Source organism: Notechis scutatus, chromosome 2 (genome assembly GCF_049901735.1).
Source record: "Notechis scutatus isolate UNSWTSFEM ecotype Mainland chromosome 2, rNotScu1.2, whole genome shotgun sequence".
In the NCBI taxonomy this organism is placed as follows: domain Eukaryota; kingdom Metazoa; phylum Chordata; class Lepidosauria; order Squamata; family Elapidae; genus Notechis; species Notechis scutatus.
The window spans coordinates 52,279,965-52,300,916 of record NC_142010.1 but is presented as its reverse complement, the minus strand read 5'-3'; the positions used below and the strand labels follow the sequence as shown (position 1 = coordinate 52,300,916).

At 41.5% G+C, this 20,952-nt stretch overlaps 1 protein-coding gene across 1 annotated transcript in view; it reads left to right on the top strand.

The window, feature by feature from the left end:
* The window catches only part of CELSR3 (cadherin EGF LAG seven-pass G-type receptor 3), a 147,951-nt gene that overhangs the window by 96,503 nt on the left and 30,496 nt on the right, over window positions 1-20,952 (top strand). The window contains exons 32-37 of the mRNA XM_087954169.1: window positions 972-1,078; window positions 1,480-1,653; window positions 3,407-3,607; window positions 6,200-7,283; window positions 10,507-10,579; window positions 18,628-18,652. Of these exons, the coding sequence (XP_087810295.1) occupies window positions 972-1,078; window positions 1,480-1,653; window positions 3,407-3,607; window positions 6,200-7,283; window positions 10,507-10,579; window positions 18,628-18,652 (1,664 nt within the window). The remainder of the gene's footprint in view (window positions 1-971; window positions 1,079-1,479; window positions 1,654-3,406; window positions 3,608-6,199; window positions 7,284-10,506; window positions 10,580-18,627; window positions 18,653-20,952) is intronic.

Here is a 20,952-nt window from a genome sequence, read left to right as displayed (position 1 = left end):
AAACAATTTAGGATTGGAATGCAGGAGAATGCCTTACCATCCCCTATATAGATCTTTCTAACCACTAATTTGGAGAATTTGGCTCTGCAAATTCTCTGTGTCCCTTGACTTTTATTTGACATCAATCAAGTTCTTTTCCCTTTCCCCTTCTTTGGAAAAAAACGTTTCTCCAGAAAGAAAACACATGAGTATTATTACAATTGAACCATACACCGTAAATCTTTTTACTCATGGTCATTTGAAAACTGACAAAGATACTGTTGTTCTACTAATGGGATTTGTGTGGGTTGTATTATGATATGCCCTGTGTTATAATGTAAACTAAAAGATGATACATATGTACTTAAAATATGGCTTAATTGTCTGCCTATCTCCATCCTTCCCCAAAAGGGCAGGATGAGAGTTCAGAAGGAGGAAGCAAGTAAGAGCCATGGTGGTGCAGTGGTTAGAGTGCAGTACTGCAGGCTACTTCTGCTGGCTGCCTGTTGCCAGCAGTTCAACAGTTCAAATCTCACCAGGCTCAAGGTTGACTAAGCCTTCCATCCTTCTGAGGTGGGTAAAATGAGAACCTAGATTGTTGGGGGACTCTATAAACTACTTAGAGAGGGCTGAGAGGGCTGTAAAGCACTGTGAAGCAGTATATAAGTCTAAGTGCTACTGCTATTGCTAAGCCACCAACAGGTGATGCATTACAGTGCCTATTCGTGAAGAACAACAGAGTCATTGGTGCTAGATATCAGCTTCCTTTGCTGTTATGCAGCACGAGATTGTTTTTGCTTCCTCAGCCTTCCCTGTTCTGACTGATTGGTAGCTGCTGGCTTTGAATTTATCAGATAAGTATTTATCTAAAGCACAGCAGTTTTTCAGGGCTTGAAATAGATTCTGGCTTTGAAACTCCTCAGAAGTGCCTGGGATTTTGGGTTTTGCCAGCTCTCAATGGATCTATGTATGTTCTGTGTTATGAGTTTCAGAGAGAACATGATAGCACATCAAGGCTCGGCTCTGGATCACAATTTGCTCAACCATGCTGGCCCCACTGACCTTGACGTAGCCATGTTCCATCGTGATGCAGGTCCAGGTAAGGATAGCTTTTAATGGGTATAAAAGAGAAGGCTCTCAACCCTGGATCTAAAGCAGAGGTCTCAACTTGACAAGAAATATCAGTGATGCTGTCTATCAAATATTTCTGATACCAAAGTCTGTGAGTATCTGCAGGTTTTCCTAAGGAAGGACAGGTCTTAGGGACAGGCCTAACCAGGACTTTCTTATTGAAACAGCTTGTTGGCACACTGACTTGACTTGGCATCAATGTGGTTGATGACATGCTTTGTGATTTTGAATGCTGATTGTAATGTAGATGATAAGGTCAACCCTCCTTTCAATTTTGCAAGCTATTTAACTTTTGAGTGATTCATATCCTGGGAAGCTGTTCCTCCTTAATCTTCTTCCCCCTCTTCAAATATCCCCCATCTTATCCAGATCAAGACTCTGATTCAGACAGTGACCTCTCCCTGGATGAAGAACGCAGCCTCTCAATTCCCTCTTCAGAGAGTGAGGAAAATGTGCATCTCCGGAGCAGATTCCAGCGTCCGTTCAAAAGGGCAGCCCACAGTGAGAGGCTCCTCACCAACCCTAGTGACACTGCACCAAAAGGCAGGTCCCAGGACACTGAGAACATGAGGGGTTGATGGGGTGGGAGGGAGCAGGGCTCAGGATGACCAGAGGCTGGGTTGAGACAACATGCTAGCATAGCTAACGTCAGAGTAGGAAGGTCAAGGTTCACTTGACTGTGGGAATTCACCTCCTGCTTTAGCTTCTTGTTGCAATCATCCTGTTCAGATATAGCATGGTGTATGAACTCAGGAGCTGTGCTTTGTTCATCTAGATTTCACTTCGTTATGTTGTATGAGGCTTTTACATTTTATCTCTATATTTTACAATAAAAACAATACACACAAGTATGTGTGTGTGTGTGTGTATACATATATATACACACATATATATGTATAATTGTATGTTTATATGTGTGCGCATGTGCACTTTTTCAGCTATTAGCAAAAGAAAAGGGAAAGCAGTAACACAGCATATTTATGATAAATCAGAAAACAAAAATGCAAAGCAAAAAGCAAAGGAAGAAACATAAAAAATGAAATGAAAAGATCAATGTTGGAACTATTAAGTAAATAGTACAATAGCATCACGTCTTAAACAGCCAATTAAATCTCAGACAAATGGAATCCCATTGATCGTATTTCCCAGAGCATTAATAGGAAGCCAGCTCATATATAGTAGAAGTAAATAAGTATTCCAACCAGGTACATTATAGTCTTTCCACTGGAGCAAACATCTTTTTTAGCTGCTGCTGCACAAGTACAATAAATGCAAAAAAATTCATACTTTGATAGGTTCCAAAATTTTGGAATAAGATTGAAGATCACATTTGCTTCTTTGTCTTTTTTTAATCATTCTGTTTACAATTCTGTGAATATTAATACTATGTCAGTCTAGAGCAGGGGCATCAAAGTCAAGGCCTGCAGGTGGGATCCGGCCTGTGGGGGCGGCCTGCAGTGACTCTGGTGGCTAAAATGGGCCATGTGCAGCCTCCTGCCCCTCGTTTTCACCCTCCATGGCCTCCTGCAGCACTCTGCTGGCCAAAACCGGGCCAAAACCAAGCTGAAAAATGGGCTCAAAATGGGCCCAAACTGGGTTGTAAACGGCTGAAAAACAGGCTGAAAACGGGCTGAAAAATGGGCCCAAAATAGGCTAAAATGGGCCCAAAATAAGCTGAAAACAGCCCCCAAATGGGCCAAAACGTGCCAGAAACAGCTGAAAAACGGCCCAAAAATGAGCCACGTGGCCTGTTTTCAGCTGGCAGGGTGCTGCAGGAGGCATCCTTCCCATTATCCCACCCCAGTTTGCAAAATATTACATGAGAATTAGAAAGAAAGATGACTTTCACAACTGATTGGCGAAGAGTATATGTATTAAAATATATAATATATATTGGAAATGAGATAAAAATAAATAAGTATATTTTTCACAAGCGAATCTTTTTGAACTCCATTTTATTGTAAAGTAAAATATAAGTCTCTATTCCAATAAACTCGATTAATTTATGGCTCCTCTGCATATAGAAAGTCCCTTCCAATTCATAAAAAATTGTAGAAATTCTCAAGGTGATGTCCAGTATATTATTTGTAGTATAAGTGTGAAATATACAGTTGGGCAATTAGTAATTCTGAAGCATAATATGTTAGTGTGCCACGGTCCTAGTAACTTCACTCCATGCATTGAAAACAATTTGATCAACTCAAGAATGAGCATATGTATACTGTGGCAAAGTGTTGTATTGATTTATGAGATGTCCTGCGCTCTCCCTCTGTATATCTGAAATGTTCTTCCCTAGATGTGGATGGTAATGATCTGATGTCCTATTGGCCAGCACTGGGAGAATGTGAGGTCCACCCCTGTTCTCTCCAGAAATGGGGCTCCGAGAGGAAGCTTGGATTTGATGTTAATAAGGATACGGCCAACAATAACCAGCCAGACTTGGCTTTAACCAGTGGGGATGAGAACTCTCTCACTCAGACCCAACGGCAGAGAAAAGGTGAGATGACTTAAAGCACAATCAGCCTACAATTCATTTGGGGTTACTCTCTCTATTTTACATGGCTGTTTGCAGGATAATTTTAAGGTAGGCAGTCACTTTCAGGTAAAAAGGGGTGGCCCCTCAGTCACCTGATCATGCCTATCATTTTGAAGCAGTGACCATCACTGCAGGTATGCTGGCTGTCAATGTGTGGGCAAGGAACCTGTCTACACAATACAGCTCAATAACAACTATCAGTCATTCATCAACAGAGTAACAAGTTACTATTTTTGGAATGCAGAACCCCCATCCATTTCTCCAGACAATGCATGATATCCCATGAGCCGTTGGACCAGGTAAACACTGACAAGTTTTCAGCAGCCTTTCCCCCATTCATGGAGCAGACAGCAATGAGGGCAAAGGGAGGAAATGATAAATGGTATGGAATCCAAGTCATGACTTGCATAAAAATGTACAAGCTTCTCTCTTGAGGTGCTTGTCCCTGGTGTTTCCCTTCCTTCTGGCAATCTTCCATTTCCCACAAGTTGTATAATCATCTACTTAATTGAGGTCAACCCTAGCCCCATTATCTGTCTCAGCATGGCCACTCCCTTCAGGCTAATAGCCTCCTACCAATCTTCCTGCCAAGAAGGTCTGTGAGAAGAAAGTATCCTTCAGAACCAAACAAAGGAAGAAAAGCAACAGCATAGGAGACAAATGCCCTTCTCACAGCAAATACCATAGGTGGCATAAGACAACAGGTGGAAATTGAAAAGAACATTACTCCAGGCTCTTTCCTGACATCCAGGAAACACCTCCAGGCCTAGGAAAACAAGACAGAACACACAGGATCTCCTACACCCCTCCCAGCATGGAAGTGGTGCTTCCCAAGACAATTATTTGAAGCACCATTGTTTATTTACATTTGATAGCATATAACAATGTGCCAGTGAATATGTTCAGAACTCCAGCACCAGAGGCTCCATAGAGTGTTGTTTTGTTTCTCCACATTTGCAGTCATTGCTTCAAATGCGGAAGGAGTGGCTGAAAACAGCATTCATATAAGAGATAGATTTCCATGATATAGGTAGTCCTCATTTAGTGATCACAGTCAGGATCGACAATTCAGTCATTAAGCAAGATTGTTGCTAAATAAAACCACGGCTATACTTATCATCTTATTTCGGCTTTCCTTTGAAGAACTGTAAAGGTCATAAATGTGAGGATTGGTTGGAAAATTACTTTTTCATCACTGTTAATAAACAAAATTTACTAAATAAGGACTACCTGTAGTCACTTGGGGTCTTGCAGAATAATGCTTAGATATTCCCCTTCTCAGGGGCCCATGGATGCAGAACAGATGGCACTCCATCAGCCCTTCAGATCCACTGGCACATTAGTTTTACTTAAGGGAAAGTCCATACTGGTACCTCCCCAGAAATGGATACGGCCACCAGTTGGTATATGAGCTTTAATTCTGAACTGCATTATTGTGAAAAACACTCTTCCTTATAGCTTGAAGCTCCAGAATAACGTTTTCTCAGATATGGAAATAGCCACCAAGATTCTCCCCACTTTGTCTTGCTTTCTTAAATTTCTTATGTCAAGTTGCTAGAATCTAGAATCTGAATCATCATGTTACTGTCCCTTCCTTCCTTCCCTCCTTCCTTCCTTCCTTCCTTCCTTCCTTCCTTCCTTCCTTCCTTCCTTCCTTCCTTCCTTCCTTAATAAATATTTGCTCTGGTGTTTTTTTTAAAAAAATCATGTTTTTGCATGTAAAATGGCTGAATAAATAGTTTTATGTTTACTGAGATACTAAAGCAAAACAGCAACAGTCATTTATTCATCAGGTCGTGGGAAGAAATCAGGGTAGGTTTATTGTTTTTTCCCCTTTTCACCTTCAGTGGGAGACGAGTGCCATCCCCTATAGTCAGAAATGACTAGTGGAGTAAAATCCTCAATGAATCCAGAGGTGGGTATTCAACAGGTTCTGACCAGTTCTGGAGAACCAGTAGCGAAAATTTTGCGTAGTTTGCAAAGTCCCACCTCTAACTGGAGATTTTACAATATCCTTCCCCTGCCACGCCCACCAAGCCACGCCCACAGAACCGGTAGTAAAAACAATCGAATCCCACCCCTGAATGAATCCTATCCTTTCCCTTCCCTTCCTTCCTCCTTCACCTTTGTTTTTTTTTAAGGAAAAGAAGCAAAGGAATAGATATTGGTTTGAATCGGGAGGTCTTAAAGAAGGGTTTGAATGGACGAGAGAACTGGACTGCTTGGGAAAAGCAACTGTTCCAAACAAGGTTGAGCCTGATAACAAGAATCAGAAAAAGTTAGTGGGACTGACAGTGGTGTCAAGGATTGGGCAAAGCAGAAAGAGAGAAAGAGGAGGAGGGGGAGGGAGAAGTATAAATCAGTGAAAAACATGTATGCATTTCAGACTAAAGTTGATCCAGAATAAGGAGGAAAAGAGTGCTGTTACAGAAATGGGAGAGAAAGAGTTGTTGCAAGGATGTGTATCACATCAACACACACAAAAAAAACCTGGAAATAATTCCAAGGGGAGAGGGCCTTCAACTTCTCACTTTCTTCTACTCTGTTATGTAGGCATCCTGAAGAATCGCCTCCAGTACCCTCCAGCTTTGCAAGGCCTTTCATCTGTGGGCAGAATGACCAATGATCTTTCCTGGTACAAAACCTCCACCTTGGGCCACAGGGCAGTCCCGGCTGCTTCTTATGGCAGAATCTATTCAGGAACAGGCAGCCTCTCACAGCCAGCAAGTCGTTACTCGTCCCGGGAGCAGCTTGATCTGTTGATGAGAAGGCAGATATCCAGAGATCAGCTGAGCAGAAACACCTCTGGAGAATGCCTAGAAAATATGGCAAGCAGGCACAGGTCCCGGGAACAATTGGATGCCATTATGAACAGGCCTGGGTCAAGGGAGCCCCTGGACACAATCCTCGATCAACATGGATCTAGAGAACACCTTGCAAGCATACCCAGCAGGCATGGGTCTAGAGAAAAAGTAGGTGAAATAGCTACTGAATGTGATCCAAGAGATCACAGGAACACTCTACCCAGAAGGCAGACATCTAGAGACCATCTGGATTCTTTACCCTGTAGATTTGGGTCACGAGAACAGCTAGACTGCGGTGGGGCAGTAAGAGAAATCTCTAGAGAATGGCTTAATACAATGCCCCTTAGGCAGGCCTCTAGAGATCGAATGGACACCTTGCCAGCCCGAGATACTTCTCGAGAACAGTTGGATCTGCTTTTTAGAGGGCAACCTTCAAGGGACCAACTAACATCAGCTAGGCATACTTCAAGAGAGCATCTGGACATAGTGCCTGGCAGGCAGGATCCTTGGGAAAATATTGAGCCTCTTTCTAGGCAGCAACCATCTAGAGAAAATCTTGAACTTCTCTCCAGAAGACCATCTTCTAGAGAAAATCTAGAAGCAATCCCTAGCCGTCACCCTTCCACAGAACAATTAGACATCCTTTCTTCTATCCTAGCCTCTTTTAACTCTTCGGCTTTGTCATCAGTGCAGTCATCCAGTACTCCCTCAGGCCCACAGACTACCCCCACCCCTTCTGTGGCACAGGCATCTTCTACACCTTCCATGCCATGCACTTCACCACCTCGGTCTGCAACATCCCACAGCATTTCCGAGCTGTCACCAGATTCTGAGTAAGTGTTACCCCTCTACTGACTACCCAAGTAAAATGAGTATGTTTAGAAATTTAAACCCGCCTATTGAAGAAAAGACATGCTGAATTAGAAGAAGCTTAAGTTCTGCTTGAAGGACTTGCAAAGGTAATTGCATTTGAAGAAGTCTTTGGTTTTATCATAGGTCTCTCTCTGTCCTGTATTCAGTATGCCGATCATAGTTAAAGTTCACCATGATCATGAGGCCTAACGCATACCAGGATTTGACTGAAAGTTCTCGCTGGGTAGCTTTCAGCACAAGATCTATTAAGTTTTATGTATTTATGTAAATTGATATGCCGCCCATCTCCCCAATAAGTGAACTCCAGGCAGGTTACAGATCATAAAAAGATAAATAAAAAAGCAATTTAGAATTTTAAAACTATGAAAAAGATTAAAACCAAGAGACAGTACAGGAACAAGGTCTTTTTACCTCGAAAAACCCCTTCAGCAGCAAGCACTGCTTTCAGGGCCCCAAGCCAACCTCCAAAATCAAGTTTTAATACCCTTCCAGAAGGCCAAAAGGATGGGAGCAATCCTCTCCTCCAGTTATACCGTATTCCACAAGGTTGGGACCACCGCTGAAAAGTCTCTTTTCTTTCACCCTGTCCAATGGAATTCCTCAGTACATGAGGAGGGCCTCTTAGTAGGTCTCTTTCAGTGGTCGGAGTGAGGTGGACTAATCCCATTGGGGTGAGATGCTTCCTCAGATGCTTGCTGCAAAATTATGCAAAGGAGTGCATAGCAGCACTAATTTTTTTTTTCTTTGCTGCCATTACTTCTATAGTATTCCACTTTATGGATGCAATCTAATTACTCCCGCCAGAACATACTAGACAGAGGTGATATTCAGCAGGTTCTGACCAGTTCTGGAGAACCGGTAGTGAAAATTTTGAGTAGTCCAGAGAACCGGCAAATACCACCTCTGACTGGAGATTTTACAGTATCCTTCCCCTGCCATGTCCTCCAAGCCACACCCACGGAACCGGTAGTAAAAAAAATTAAACCACATAATGTAATGTCATTTAAAGGTCATCCTGGGGAGAGATAAGAAGAGTGCTACTGCCAAGTTTCCCTTTGAAGGTCCTTCAGAAAATGATACAATTTGGTGGCCAATATCAATAAAGTGACATAAATAGAATAAAAACAAAGAAATGAAAAATGACTTAGCTTAGTTGCTGGTGGGTATTTTCAATCTGCAGTCACTAGTAGCACTTACCAAACTATACAGAGTAAATGTCAACTTCTTTATAATTCACTATATCTGTCATAGCTTCCTCTAGAGAATACGGAAAATTATAATTAGTGAAATGCTAAACTCCATCACTGCTACCTACGGTTCCTAGAGACCCCTTTAAGGGATGCATACATGGGACATTACTAGATGTTTCTTTATCTCCATGTGGATCCCTAAATCCCAATCTTTCTATCTTGTGGCTATCATATCATTTGCTTTGTCTTCAAATCTTTGTGACCTGGCACAATGGAAGGTGCTCAATAACGCTGCTGGCTGATCCATAAAACCTCAATTCACCTCCTGTGTAGATCTATAGCCACATTTTAAAATGTCCTCAAACTAATATACTGTAGCTATGCCAAAGGCAGTTGGCAACAAATACTAGAAAGGAATCCAGCATACACATTGATAGTAAATTGCACTGATAAATTAAAATAGACCATTCACCCTTAGAATCTTAAAGTGCCCTGGGAGAATTCTGAGACCTACCTGTTTATGTTTATGGTTGTAAATTAACTAAAAGCAGCTTGAACACTTGATTATTTATTTATTCATTCATTCAATTTACAGGTAGTGCTCTACTTACAATCATTCATTCAGCAACCTAAGTTACTACCGTACTGAATGAAGGGAATTACAACCTGTGCCCGAAGTTACAGCCATTATAATGCCCATATGTCCAAACAATCAAAATGTGGCCACTTGGCCACCTGCCCATTCTTATGTCCACAGGGGGCGCCGCAACTCCCCCGCCCTGCCCACCTATCTCCCCCCACACACACACACACACCATCAGTGCCCTTTTGTGCCACTCTGTGTCCCACTGCCCCAGCTCAGCTCTGCCATCTTGTTACCCAGGCTGGCAGGGATCTATGACAATTTTCTGCAGCCAACTTGCCACAAACAACTTACCATAGAACAACTCGTCACAGTCAACTCACCGCAGGACAGTTTTCTGTAGGAAAAGAGATACACTAATATCAAAGAAATGGTGGAATAGAATCGTTAAAGAAAGGATGCAAAAGGAGGGACAGAATGAAATGTGAATGACAAAAATTAAAATATTTGTTTATTTATTTTAAATAATTAAATCGAATTGTTAAATTGTCCTGCGATGAGTTGTCTTGCGGCGAGTTGGCCATGAGGAGTTGTCCGATAGTGAGTTGGCTGTGGTGAGTTGACTATGGCAAGTTGGCTGCAGGGAGTTGGCTCCCCCATTTTTCAGAATGCAGGGTGGCAGTGGTGGCTGGGACTGGGCAAGACAGGATGCAGGGAAGCCAAAAGGGCACATTGGGGGAAGAAGTTGGTGGGTGGAGGGAGTTGGAGGGAAGGCAGTCCCTTACCCTACTGAGTCTTGGGGCTGGCCTGAAATGGCTTGGATTGGGGTGGGGATCTCAGCTAATGACCAATAAAATTGGGTTCCACTTGCTAAGTGGAATGAGCCACAGTGGTGTAGTGGTTAGAGTGCAGTACTGCAGGCTTCTTTGCTGACTGCAGGCTGATTGCAATTTGGCAGATCGAATCCCACCAGGCTCAAGGTTGACTCAGCCTTCCATGCTTCCAAGGTGGGTAAAATGAGGACCCAGATTGTTGGGGTCAATATGCTGACTCTGTAAACTGCTTTGAGAGCGCTGTAAAGCATTGTGAAGCGGTATATAAGTGTAAGTGCTATTGCTATTTCTAAGTGATTGTTAATTGATGTAGTCACATGATGTTTCACTTTATGACCCATCATTTAATAATCACAATTCTGATCCCAATTATGGTTGTCATTCAATAACTTCCTGTAGCTGCCCTTCTCCAATATATGGTTCTGGATGGCTCAGAAAGAATTACAAAACAAAATAAAACACCAAAATAATGTAAATATAATGATTGAAGAAAATAAAAACCAAGCAGCAAAATTCATAGCTGAGCTATTCTATGAATAACCAACAATACAACCAGATTTATCTCCCTTATTCCCAGATCTCCGGGTGGCAAAACCAATTTTCAGAATGTCTCAGGGGATGATTTTCTTGGGGGTGGCAGGGATGCCATGGTAGAAAAGTCTTTCTTGACCCTGCTAGACAACAGTCCCTGGCAGATAGGCAGATAGAGCATGCCTCTTCTGCCTGATGGAATGGTAGATGTGATTGGAGAAAGGCTGTCCTTCCATTTGACCATGAGATAAGAAAAATATCAGCTTATGCCCCACAGTATATGAAGCTATTGTGCATTTCAGCCCATCTGACTGTAATTCAAGTCACATTGACAATGCACAATGTAATGCTTTTGTCTTATTTTGAGGTGTGGTTTGGAGAAGAATTAGTGGCCCGGGTCATGTTCCCACAGCATGCTTATTTAATTCCTCTTTAGTTCTGTTTATTATCTTCCCACCATGTTTGTCACCACATTGGGTTCATGGGAGTGGAAGGGTATTTCTGCATCCTCATTAATCGCTATAATTGATTCTGAATGCAATGTTGTTGTTGTTTTTATTTCCTCAAGAGAAGTGGCTGCCTCAGTTATGCCTTTTGTTTTTGTTTTTTCCCCTGAGAAGATTAACAAGAAGTGAGGGTCATTCCTGAGGGGCCCAGCTGCTGTGAGAAGAACCAAGGGGCACTGCAGGACCAGGCACTTCCAGCAGAGGACCAGGATCCCTCAGAGGGCCTACAAGAAAGAAAGAAGAGAGGCTTTGTGCAAGCAGAGACCAACTATGCTCTCCTCCAGCATTCAGTGGTGGAGAATTTGGTGGGATGAGAATCAGCACGATGCACTCACTGGACTGTGGAAAAAAGGTGTCTGGGTGCTACAGGGCCCCTCTCCCCATTCAAAGGGACACCCTGATGGGAAGGAGGGAAGCTACCACACCATGGGCAAAATAGCATCTCCAAACTGGACCAACTGAAATCTTCCTTTCCAAAACCATTTTTCTGTACTCTGTGCAAACACGACAGGGTGGGATGGCTGCAAGATGTGGGCGCGGGAAGGGTTTTATACATTTTTGTATCTTTGTAATCAGAGAGAAGAGAAATTTCTATGGTTATTTTTACGGTTCTTATGTTCCCATTGTTGTGATGCTGATCTTATTTTCTAGCTGTCCATGATGCATTTGGACTGTGGCATGAGGCGATGTTATGCAGCCTTTCCCGATAAAGCTCAAGGCAGAAAAATGGAGGGACCTTTTCTTGCAGACTTTTTTTCAGGTTGTGTGTTAGGTTGGTCTTGTTGAATGTCTATATCTTATCTCCTCATGAGCCAGCAGTAAGTGGCAAGTATTGTGCTGGGACAAGGGTATTCTCACTACTAAATTAAGTCAGCGCATTTGTAACTGAGTTCTAGGATCTTATTTGCTTTGTCATATATTCCCAGTCTAACAAGCCTGGGACCCAAAACAGCTTTGTATACTTTCTAATGCTAGAACAATTACACATTTTGGCAACCTCATGTATTTATATATTCTAACAGAGTTGTATTGATACTCTTCCTGGAGTGTCTATTGTATTAGCAGGGTGGAATCAGACATATTTTTGAACTTGGCCTTAGTTGAAATTTGATTTGGCACTGGATGCTGTCTTTGAAACACACATGAAAGTAAGTTTTTTTTAATATTTTTTTTTAATTTGAGTCTATTTTCCTCCTCCTCTCTAGCAAACGTTTTACCCCCAAAACAAACGCCTGCATCTGGTAACTCTGTGTGTGTGTGTGTTTGTGTGTGTGTGTGTGTGTGTGTGTGTGAAGCTACAGTCATAGAGGTTTTTTTCTCCATTGCTGGTGTATTTTTATAGCTCTATATATCCAGCAAGGAGCTGTAAGATTGGGATTTTTCTCTCAATGTATAAGCAACATGGCCCCCAGTAAATCCATGTCAGTTTGCTGCTTTAACTGGGGATCCTGCTGAAGTAATAGTCAAGGTGTCAAAATTAGGTATTCCTAATTTTGGAATACCTAAAATTAGGTATTCCATACAGGTATTCCTCAACTTATGATTCCAATTGGGATCAGAATTTCTGTTGCTAAGCAAAGCAGCTGTTAAGTGAGTTTTGCTTGATTTTATGACCTTTTTTGTCATAAGTGTTAAGCAAATCACTGCAGATGCATGAAGTCGTTAAGCAAATCAGGTTTCCCCCCATTGGCTTTGCTTGTCAGAAGCTGACTGGGAAGGAAGCAAATGGCAATCACGTGACCCCAGGATGTTGCAACCATCATAAATATATGCTTGTTGCCAAGTGCCTGAATTTTGATCATGTGACCGTGGGGGTGTTGTGGCAGTCACAAGTGTGAGGACTGGTTGTAAGTCACATTTTTTCAGTGCCATTGTAACTTAGAACAGTCACTAAATTGATGGCTGTATGTTGAGAAGTACCTGTACAAAGAACCTCAGTTCATCTGACTCTTCCAGGATATTTGCATGTCCCATCTCACCAATGAAGAAAGAAGAAATTTCCAGGAATTTCCAAACCTCCCTTTTAAAGGAGTCCTTTTTCCCCAGGCCAAGGTTCTTGACACATTGCAGCGGTGTATATTGTTGATATTACCCACATCTACTGAGGTTCTTGCTATTTAAATAGGGATCATTCGCATATTTACTTCAAAAAGATGCCTTGGGGGATAAACTTCTCTTTGCTTTTTTACAATTTATTTTTGTTGATTCTTTGGACTGAAAGAATTTCCCGTATGAAACAAACTAAATATTTAAATCATTATATCCATACCCTTTACAGAAGGATAAATACATTCTGCTCTAAACCAAATGCATTTCTGGGTGCTTTAGCAAATTATATTTCTCTCAAGGACCTGTTTTGATTTGGCTTTAGAATTATTTTTTAAAAAAACAAGGAGAAAATAAGATTTGTAGCCAAAGTCAACTTTGATGGTTATCTCCTTGAATTTACTGTAACAAGAAATTGTTGTTGCACAATAGCATATTACAGCTATTGTTGTAGCATATTACAGCTAAAATCAAAATGAAAAAAGAAGTGCAAAAAGAAAGAAATTAAAACTGGTGTTCTGCATTTTATTTCTCACCACTCCTACTTTGACCATGAATTTATTTCTTTTTCATCAAGAGAGTACTACAGTCTTAACCACCTCTGAACAGGCTAAGCTAATGAAGTTTACTTATGTTGGGAGGGTGAATACATCCAAGTCACAAAGGTGAATACAGTAATGAAAGCTACTGTGCAGTATGAAAGAGCATACTTGTGTTGTGGAGAATGAAGGTGTTACACTATAGGCAATAAAAGCTTAATACTATGTACCCATTCAGATACTCCTGAATTATTATCTTCTTCAACTCTGACTCTTCTATTGGAGAGTTGCCAGAACCACAAGTGCAGATTATCATAACAACATGCCACATCTAATTAGTTTCTCTGGTTTCTATCATGGACACGTAATTTGACCAGGAAGTCAACAATACATTTGTTCTTTTCCATTACACAAATTATGTAATATGGAGTATGTGACCTTTTCTTGAGAAGAATTGCGGTTTGGTTCTGAAATCATTTCCCATTTTCCTCTTTCATATCAGAGAATAGATCTTCATACAAAGAGGTTTTTTCTTGGCTGTATATTACCGAAAAATAACCAGTCATAAATGTTTAACTAAGAGATTTGGGGGTGGAGGAGGGTTGAGGGTGGGAATGTGTTTATCAACCTCAGTAACTTTTAAGGGGTACTGACTTTGACTCCCAGAATTCACCAGCCAGCATGCTGACTGGAGCACTGTGGGAGTTGTAGTCCTTACATCTTAAAGTTGCCGAGGTTGAGAACCACTGCCCTAAAATATTTTATTTCCAAATACTTCATGAGAGTATTTAGCTTTTCAATTAAATCTGAGGAAGTCCAGCCTTGCACAGAAGCTGTACAAACTTGTCTCTCTGAATGGTTGTCTAAAATGCCAGCTCTGAGAGAACCCAACTTATTTTATTTATTTTTTTATGTTATTTTATTTATTTGATTATAAGGTTCCTCAAGTTCCTTGGCTGTGTGCTCTTGTTCATTTGCAGCAGTAATACCACTTCATTTACTGTCATATTGCAACCATAGAATTCTTTAGCTTAATTGTTAAACAAAGTGGACTTTCCCTCCCCAAACGACAGACTGTGGAATGCATTGGAGAATAATTCAAATCTTTCCCTTTTCTCCTTTTTTTTTGTCATGGCAATTAAACCAATTGAAAGGATTTTGTGAGGAGTGGTGGAAGGAATAGATGTCACCCACCTCTGACAACCACAAAGTGTAAACATTGATAGTTCCCAGAATAAACATCAGGGGTCCTCAACCTCGGGTTGGTGGACCAGCACTGGGCTACAACATGCCAGAAACTGGGCCGTGCAAACAAACGAAGCCCCATTCACGGCATGCAGGCAGCATGCGAAACCACACCCCCTCCAGTCCATGGAATACCCTCTCTCCTTGGAAGCAGCCCCTGGTGCCTAAAGGGATTGGGGGCCACTGAGCTACATTATCCGGGAAAAGACATGGCTGCTTTAAGAGTTATTGACAAGGGCCAAATGAATTTCCAAAAGGTCACTTTATCCTTTCAATCCAAAATCTGCAACTCAGGACATATTAATAAACAATGTGGATGGTTCGTGGAACTCTGAGTTTTGTGTTATTTTCTAAGTTGATTTATGTTGAGATTGGACTACCATTTGTCAGAAATGGTGTAGGGTCTCCTGCATGGGTGGGGGTGGGGGTTGGACTAGATGACCTACAAGGTCCCTTCCAACTCTGATTATCTGTTATTGGTTATCAGGGGGAAATGTCATCTGGATGGCCCCTTCTAGCACAGTGCCTGTATCTTCTTTAAAAGTATGGGGGTGGGGGGGACTGGCAGCGTCTCAAGTTTGGTCACCTTCATCCATCTGTATTGACACTGATAAAGTCCCAGAGTCCTGGGCCAAATCATCAACTAAGTTAGGGCTCTGATCCAAAAAGCACAACCGAAATGCCTCTGGAACGTCAACCAAGCGGAGAAGCAACAGGATCAGTGTAGTGGCATTAAGGCAAGGAGGGAGTGGTGTCTCAAAGATCACTGTCAGGGATTAATTCTGAGCCAAGCAGAGCCCAGGGTTATAAAGCTATCTGTCTGCAACATGTGTTATCAATTCAGCAGTCGTGTGTGACATCTGTCAGGTAAGAGAGGACAATCCTTACATTCCCTTACAAATGCCCCTGAAAAAAGCCAGAGCTGTAATTAACAGATAAATAAACAGAAAACTGAAATAGTTCTGTTGGGATAGTGGTAAAGAGTTGAAATGGAGGTAACAATTTAGTAGCTCTTTGAGGGTTAAAATTATTTTCATTTGAGTTTAATAAAAGAAATGTTAAAAATTAATGCTATAAACCAGAACTTTTGACCACCTGTCCCAAGAGCTGGAACTGACTCTAAAGCTTACGGTGATGCATACTTATGTTGAATGTTGTACAAATGGGATTCAGAAAATATTGCAATCTAGATTATATCTGTAGCAAGCCATAGTCTCAGGTGCTGCATCATTCCTGCTCCCATTCCCATGTTATTTCCATGCTTCTCTTGTAGGTTCCCAGCTTGCCAAGAATGGTTATGCCGTCCAAGGCTTTTTTCCTAAATATCAGTTTGTGCTCTGGCAATTACTGGCAATGAAAATATGATTTAATTTGTTTCTGAACAAGGTGTGGGGAGTAAGATAGGATCTTCCTTAATTGTTGTTTAGCAATTTCAGTGAATTATAGAGGAGAGAATGCATATTGGGTGTACTTTTCTGCCTTGGTAGCTTGAGACAATTTTCATCACAGAATTTTAAAATATAGAGTTTTGTCCTTGTAGCATAAGCAACTATCTAGTATAAAAGGAGGATCATGTTTCTTGGTGACTTTAAAATACCCTGTTTCTCCAACAATACGGCCTCCCCCAATAGGAAGTCCCAGCATGTTTTATAGGCATGAAATGAAATTAAACCCCTCCCCCCAAATTAAGACCTATATTAAAACATGTGAAATGGGGGGGAAATGGCAGGGGGGGCTTGCCGTTAGGAAGTACTTTTGTTGCACACCCGGATATGGTGCTGCCTGCGTTGACCCCGATACGAAGTGCCCCACCAACGCCGAGGTCAACATCCAAGCCGTCGCCGCCCACCCAAAGATGCAAGGGGGGGGGGAATTAAGTCACCCCCGAAAAGACGGCCTAGCCATTTTTTCGGGGCTCCAAAAAAAATAAGACCCAGCCTTATTATATGAGACACACGGTAGCATGAGAGACCTTCAGGAAAAAGCAAAAACAATTTTGACCATGAGAAAGAAAATATTACAATATCCAAATTAAGGCAAGCCTGACAAAACTAAGGCACGTTTAAGATTTAGGAAGGTTTACAAAATAATGAACAAGTTGCCAAGTTGCAAATCCCTTTTTCAGTAAATTGATTAAGAATAATTTTAAAAGGAATGTTAAAAAAAAAACACCTAATGTCGCTGGTGAGCAAGCTTATCAGATTACAGTTTTAGAGGAAGGTCTGCAAACATGAACATTCAATCTGCTCAAGTTCAAGAATGATAGGAAATTTTGGCTTCCAGGATTGAAATAAGAAAATAATTGTTGGCTTCCATTTTTTCAAAACATAGATCCAGTTTTTAAAGTGAACTTGGTTTCCAGTCAAAATCCTATCCCTTAGTAAAGTATGTTGATGTTTTAGTGAGTGGAAACAAGAGATAGATCAATGGGCAATTTTACTTAAGGAAACTGGAGATAATTCCAGCTCTTTGTATTAGATAAAAAGAATCAATAGAACCCAAACCAGACCAAAGGTCTGGACAATATATACCCTCAGATAATGCAGTCCCAGCATGTAACATCACCTTCCTCCTGTGAAGGGTCCTAAAGCACAACACCTACATTTGGTAATTGTTATGTGATGCAAAAAGCAAATAGAGGATTGTTGACCATGAGAGAGAGAGAGACAAATGCAGGATGGGTAAAGCCTTATCGAGTCAACTATTGGAGTCAACAAAGCGGCAAGAGATAATGCATTTCCCACTTTTTGTAATAAGGATAACCTCTGTAAAGCCCCAAGAGCGAGCTGATAAAGAGTAGTTGGAGCCTGATGGTGCTTTTGACATCATATAAAGGCCTGCATTTTTTATGAATGCAGCTGCATATGTTCTGAGGAAGGATGTTTGTGCACTCATATTTAAGAGAATTAAAAGCCATCCATGGTAAAACTTCAGCTGATGGTATTTTAGTGAGAAAATATAAAATCTTTTTTTTTTCTCCTCTGGGAAAAAAAGAACAAAGACTGGTAGCAGATTTTTCTACTCTTGACTGATAATTATTATGGGGAAAGGTAAAAAGCAAAGGAAAGGAAAATTTCCTTCATCGAACCATCTTCTATTCCTTTTGACATTTTTACTGATGCCTACCATGATGATCCATGCTGCTCTTGAAGGCAACAGAGGTTAGGCTACAAAGAGTCTGAAAATATGGGTGAGCAGTTGACCCACCCAGCTCCCAAATGTCCTCCACCATGTTCTAGAATCTCTAGCTTGGATAGAGAGGACTGAGCTGGGAAGTTTAAACTTACCCTGTAACTCTGAAAACTCTCATCTCCTGATGCAATCTGGGAGATGGTGATGTCTCCACCCCACACAGAGAAGCTAATTGGAATGACTATAAAACCCTATTTCAAGACTGGCCCTGGAGAAAGGGAGCATCTGAATGCAGCAAACTCCTTAGGGGTACAGAAGAAATTGGGTGGTAGAAGCAGCTCCTAAAGGGAACAAGATCCGGATGCTGTGACTTCTGCTTCCTCGTAGGCAGAGTGAAATGGATCGGTGAAATGCCTCTATTTAGGACGGCTTCCTCAGTTAGGTTTTGACATGTTCACAAAGCATAATCAATATGTTCTTAAAAAAAAATTGCCCAGAGGGAATACAATAAAGTTCCCATGCACTAGCGGAATTACAGCAAGGATGTACTTTTTAAGCGGGGAGGTTGCCTTAAGGTTGCATTTTCAAAGGGAGATGTTTTGCCTCTCAATGTTCAAAATGATTTTCCTCCCATGAGTTCTATGATGTTTAATCGTATCGATTGTTCCCTGGATCTGGTCAAACACCACATATTCACAGGAATGCATCTCAGCTTGGAATGAAGGTAATAAGTAATGAGATCAGAACATTAATTGAGACCCTACTTAGAATCCGATAACACATTCTTTCCTTGCTTTTGGCAGAGGGAAAATCTCTCTTCTGAAGTTGATATTTGCTTCTGGTAAAATTCTGTAGATTTTCTGTAAGTGAAAAATATCTCTTCAAAACAAACCCTTGTTTCAAAAGAGAGCTGTTCCCTCAGATCTTCAGCAGAGCGTCGTGGGGGTGGTGGAATTAAATGCCTTCCCTTGCCTACTCTGGCCCGATTTGCTATCAGGTTCCATCACTATTACCAGACCAGGACCACCCGGGCAGCAGATGCTCATGGCGTTAAGAACTGCTACAAGCCATCCAGTCAGAGCTGAAGAAGCTTCTTGGATGAGAAGCGAAACGTCTTCAAATAAAAACCAGAAACCCCAGCCGCCTCTTGAAAAAAGCACTTTTGGGGCAACCATGACCTGGATGACTGAGAAACTCCATAGACAATTGTTAGAAGACTTCTTTTACCTGCAGATTGTATTTCTTTCTTGTAGTTCCACTTGCCTTGCTCCTGAAATGCTCAGGGAAAGTTTGAAAACCAAAATGCCTTAAGAGACCAGAGTCTATGCATTTAGTCATTTGTCCTTTCTGCCATGCCTTAAACTTCCTTTGCATGGCATTTAGTTTCCAGAAACAGTTGGAGAGGGGGGGGAGGGAGGGAGAGAGAGAGGGAGGTGGGAGGGAGAGAGAGGAGGGAGGGAGGGAGGGAGGGAGAGAGAGAGAAAAAGGGAGGGAGAGAGAGGGGTAGAGAGACTGAGCTCAGTTTGGGTTGGGCCAAACTGAGCTCAGTCCAGATCATGGCTATTGCAAGACCTGATTGATCATTCTTCTGCTTCTTGCCTTTCCCATCCATGTAGCCACACTGACTAGCTTCTGTATGGGGTGGACTACAGGGCCCCTGCTATTAGTCTGTGCACCTTTCCTTTGCTTTCCCAGATGCTTGCCCACAAAGATGTTATCACAGCCCCTTCCCACATTACCTGACAGTAAAACAGACCCCTTATGCTCCCCCCCCCTCTTTATGACAGCATTGTTGTTCTGATGCTACAAAGATCACATCAACAGAATATTAGGGTTGTTGTTGTGGATAAAATAGGAAGCAGAAGGAGCATTCTGTATATTTGCTCTTTTGAGTTATTTATAAAAACAATAAAGGTGGGATATAAACAAACAAATCAAAAATAACTGATTATACTTTCCTTTTTATGATCTTCTGTAGTCCAAGTGAACTCTGTGGCACAAAAGAAATGGCAGTTAAGCTTTATAGGAACAAAAGTTGTAATGCCACTAAGTTGTATTTTACAGATTTTTACAAAACAATAAAAGGCATGGAAGGACAGGAGGTGGGAAAGCAAGGAGAACATGCCTCCCCCAAGCTGGGCAGAGTTCCCATTGGGTGAGAAGTGACCATTCAGAGAGTGGGGGAAATAAAATCACTGCAGCCAGTTGGAGGTGAGGCTGTCACTAGAATGGAACAAAGACTGTTTTCTCTGAAGGGTTTGAGACAGCTGGGGTCAACCAAGGGCAGTTTTGAATCAGACCTGGAAAACCCAATGCAGGGGCATTTACCCTGAGCTGGAGATGGGAGAACAATGACATCATCCTTTCCTGGACTTAGGGAGCTATATAAGTGGTTTCTACTGGCAATGGCCCAGTAGCCCCAAGCATGGCTCAGCCCTCCCTCTTCTTTCTTTCTTTTTAAAAAAAACCTTTCTCCTCAGGAGCCATTTTGTTTGTACAGTATAACTACTTGGATATCTACCAGTTGCTTTAAGACATGTCTCAGGATTTTAAAATGTCAGGTTCTTTTCTTTTTTAATGGATCCCTTTATTTTAAAAAATTCAAGATAGAACTCAAGGATCCTGGTTATATTTTTTCCCCCAAACCAGCAGATCATATTTACTATGCATTTTATTCCTTTGCTTAAATTATATTGCAATGCAAACTCTGGTTGTCTAAGATAAAATTTAAGAACTCAGAATAGAAAATGACAACCCCACCACCCAAGAAAAAGATCACATTTTTATTCTGTGTTAAAAACACGTGGCTTCATTAAACACATAGAAACCAATGGAACCGCTTGCTCTTGGAAGTTGTGGGAGCGTCATCACTTGAAACTTTCAAGAAGAGACTGGGCTGCCATTTGTCAGAAATGGTGTAGGGTCTCCTGCTTGGGTGGGGGAGGGGTTGGACTAGATGACCTATAAGGTCCCTTCCAACTCTGATTATCTGTTATCTACATGGGTTTGTTAAAACACATAGCT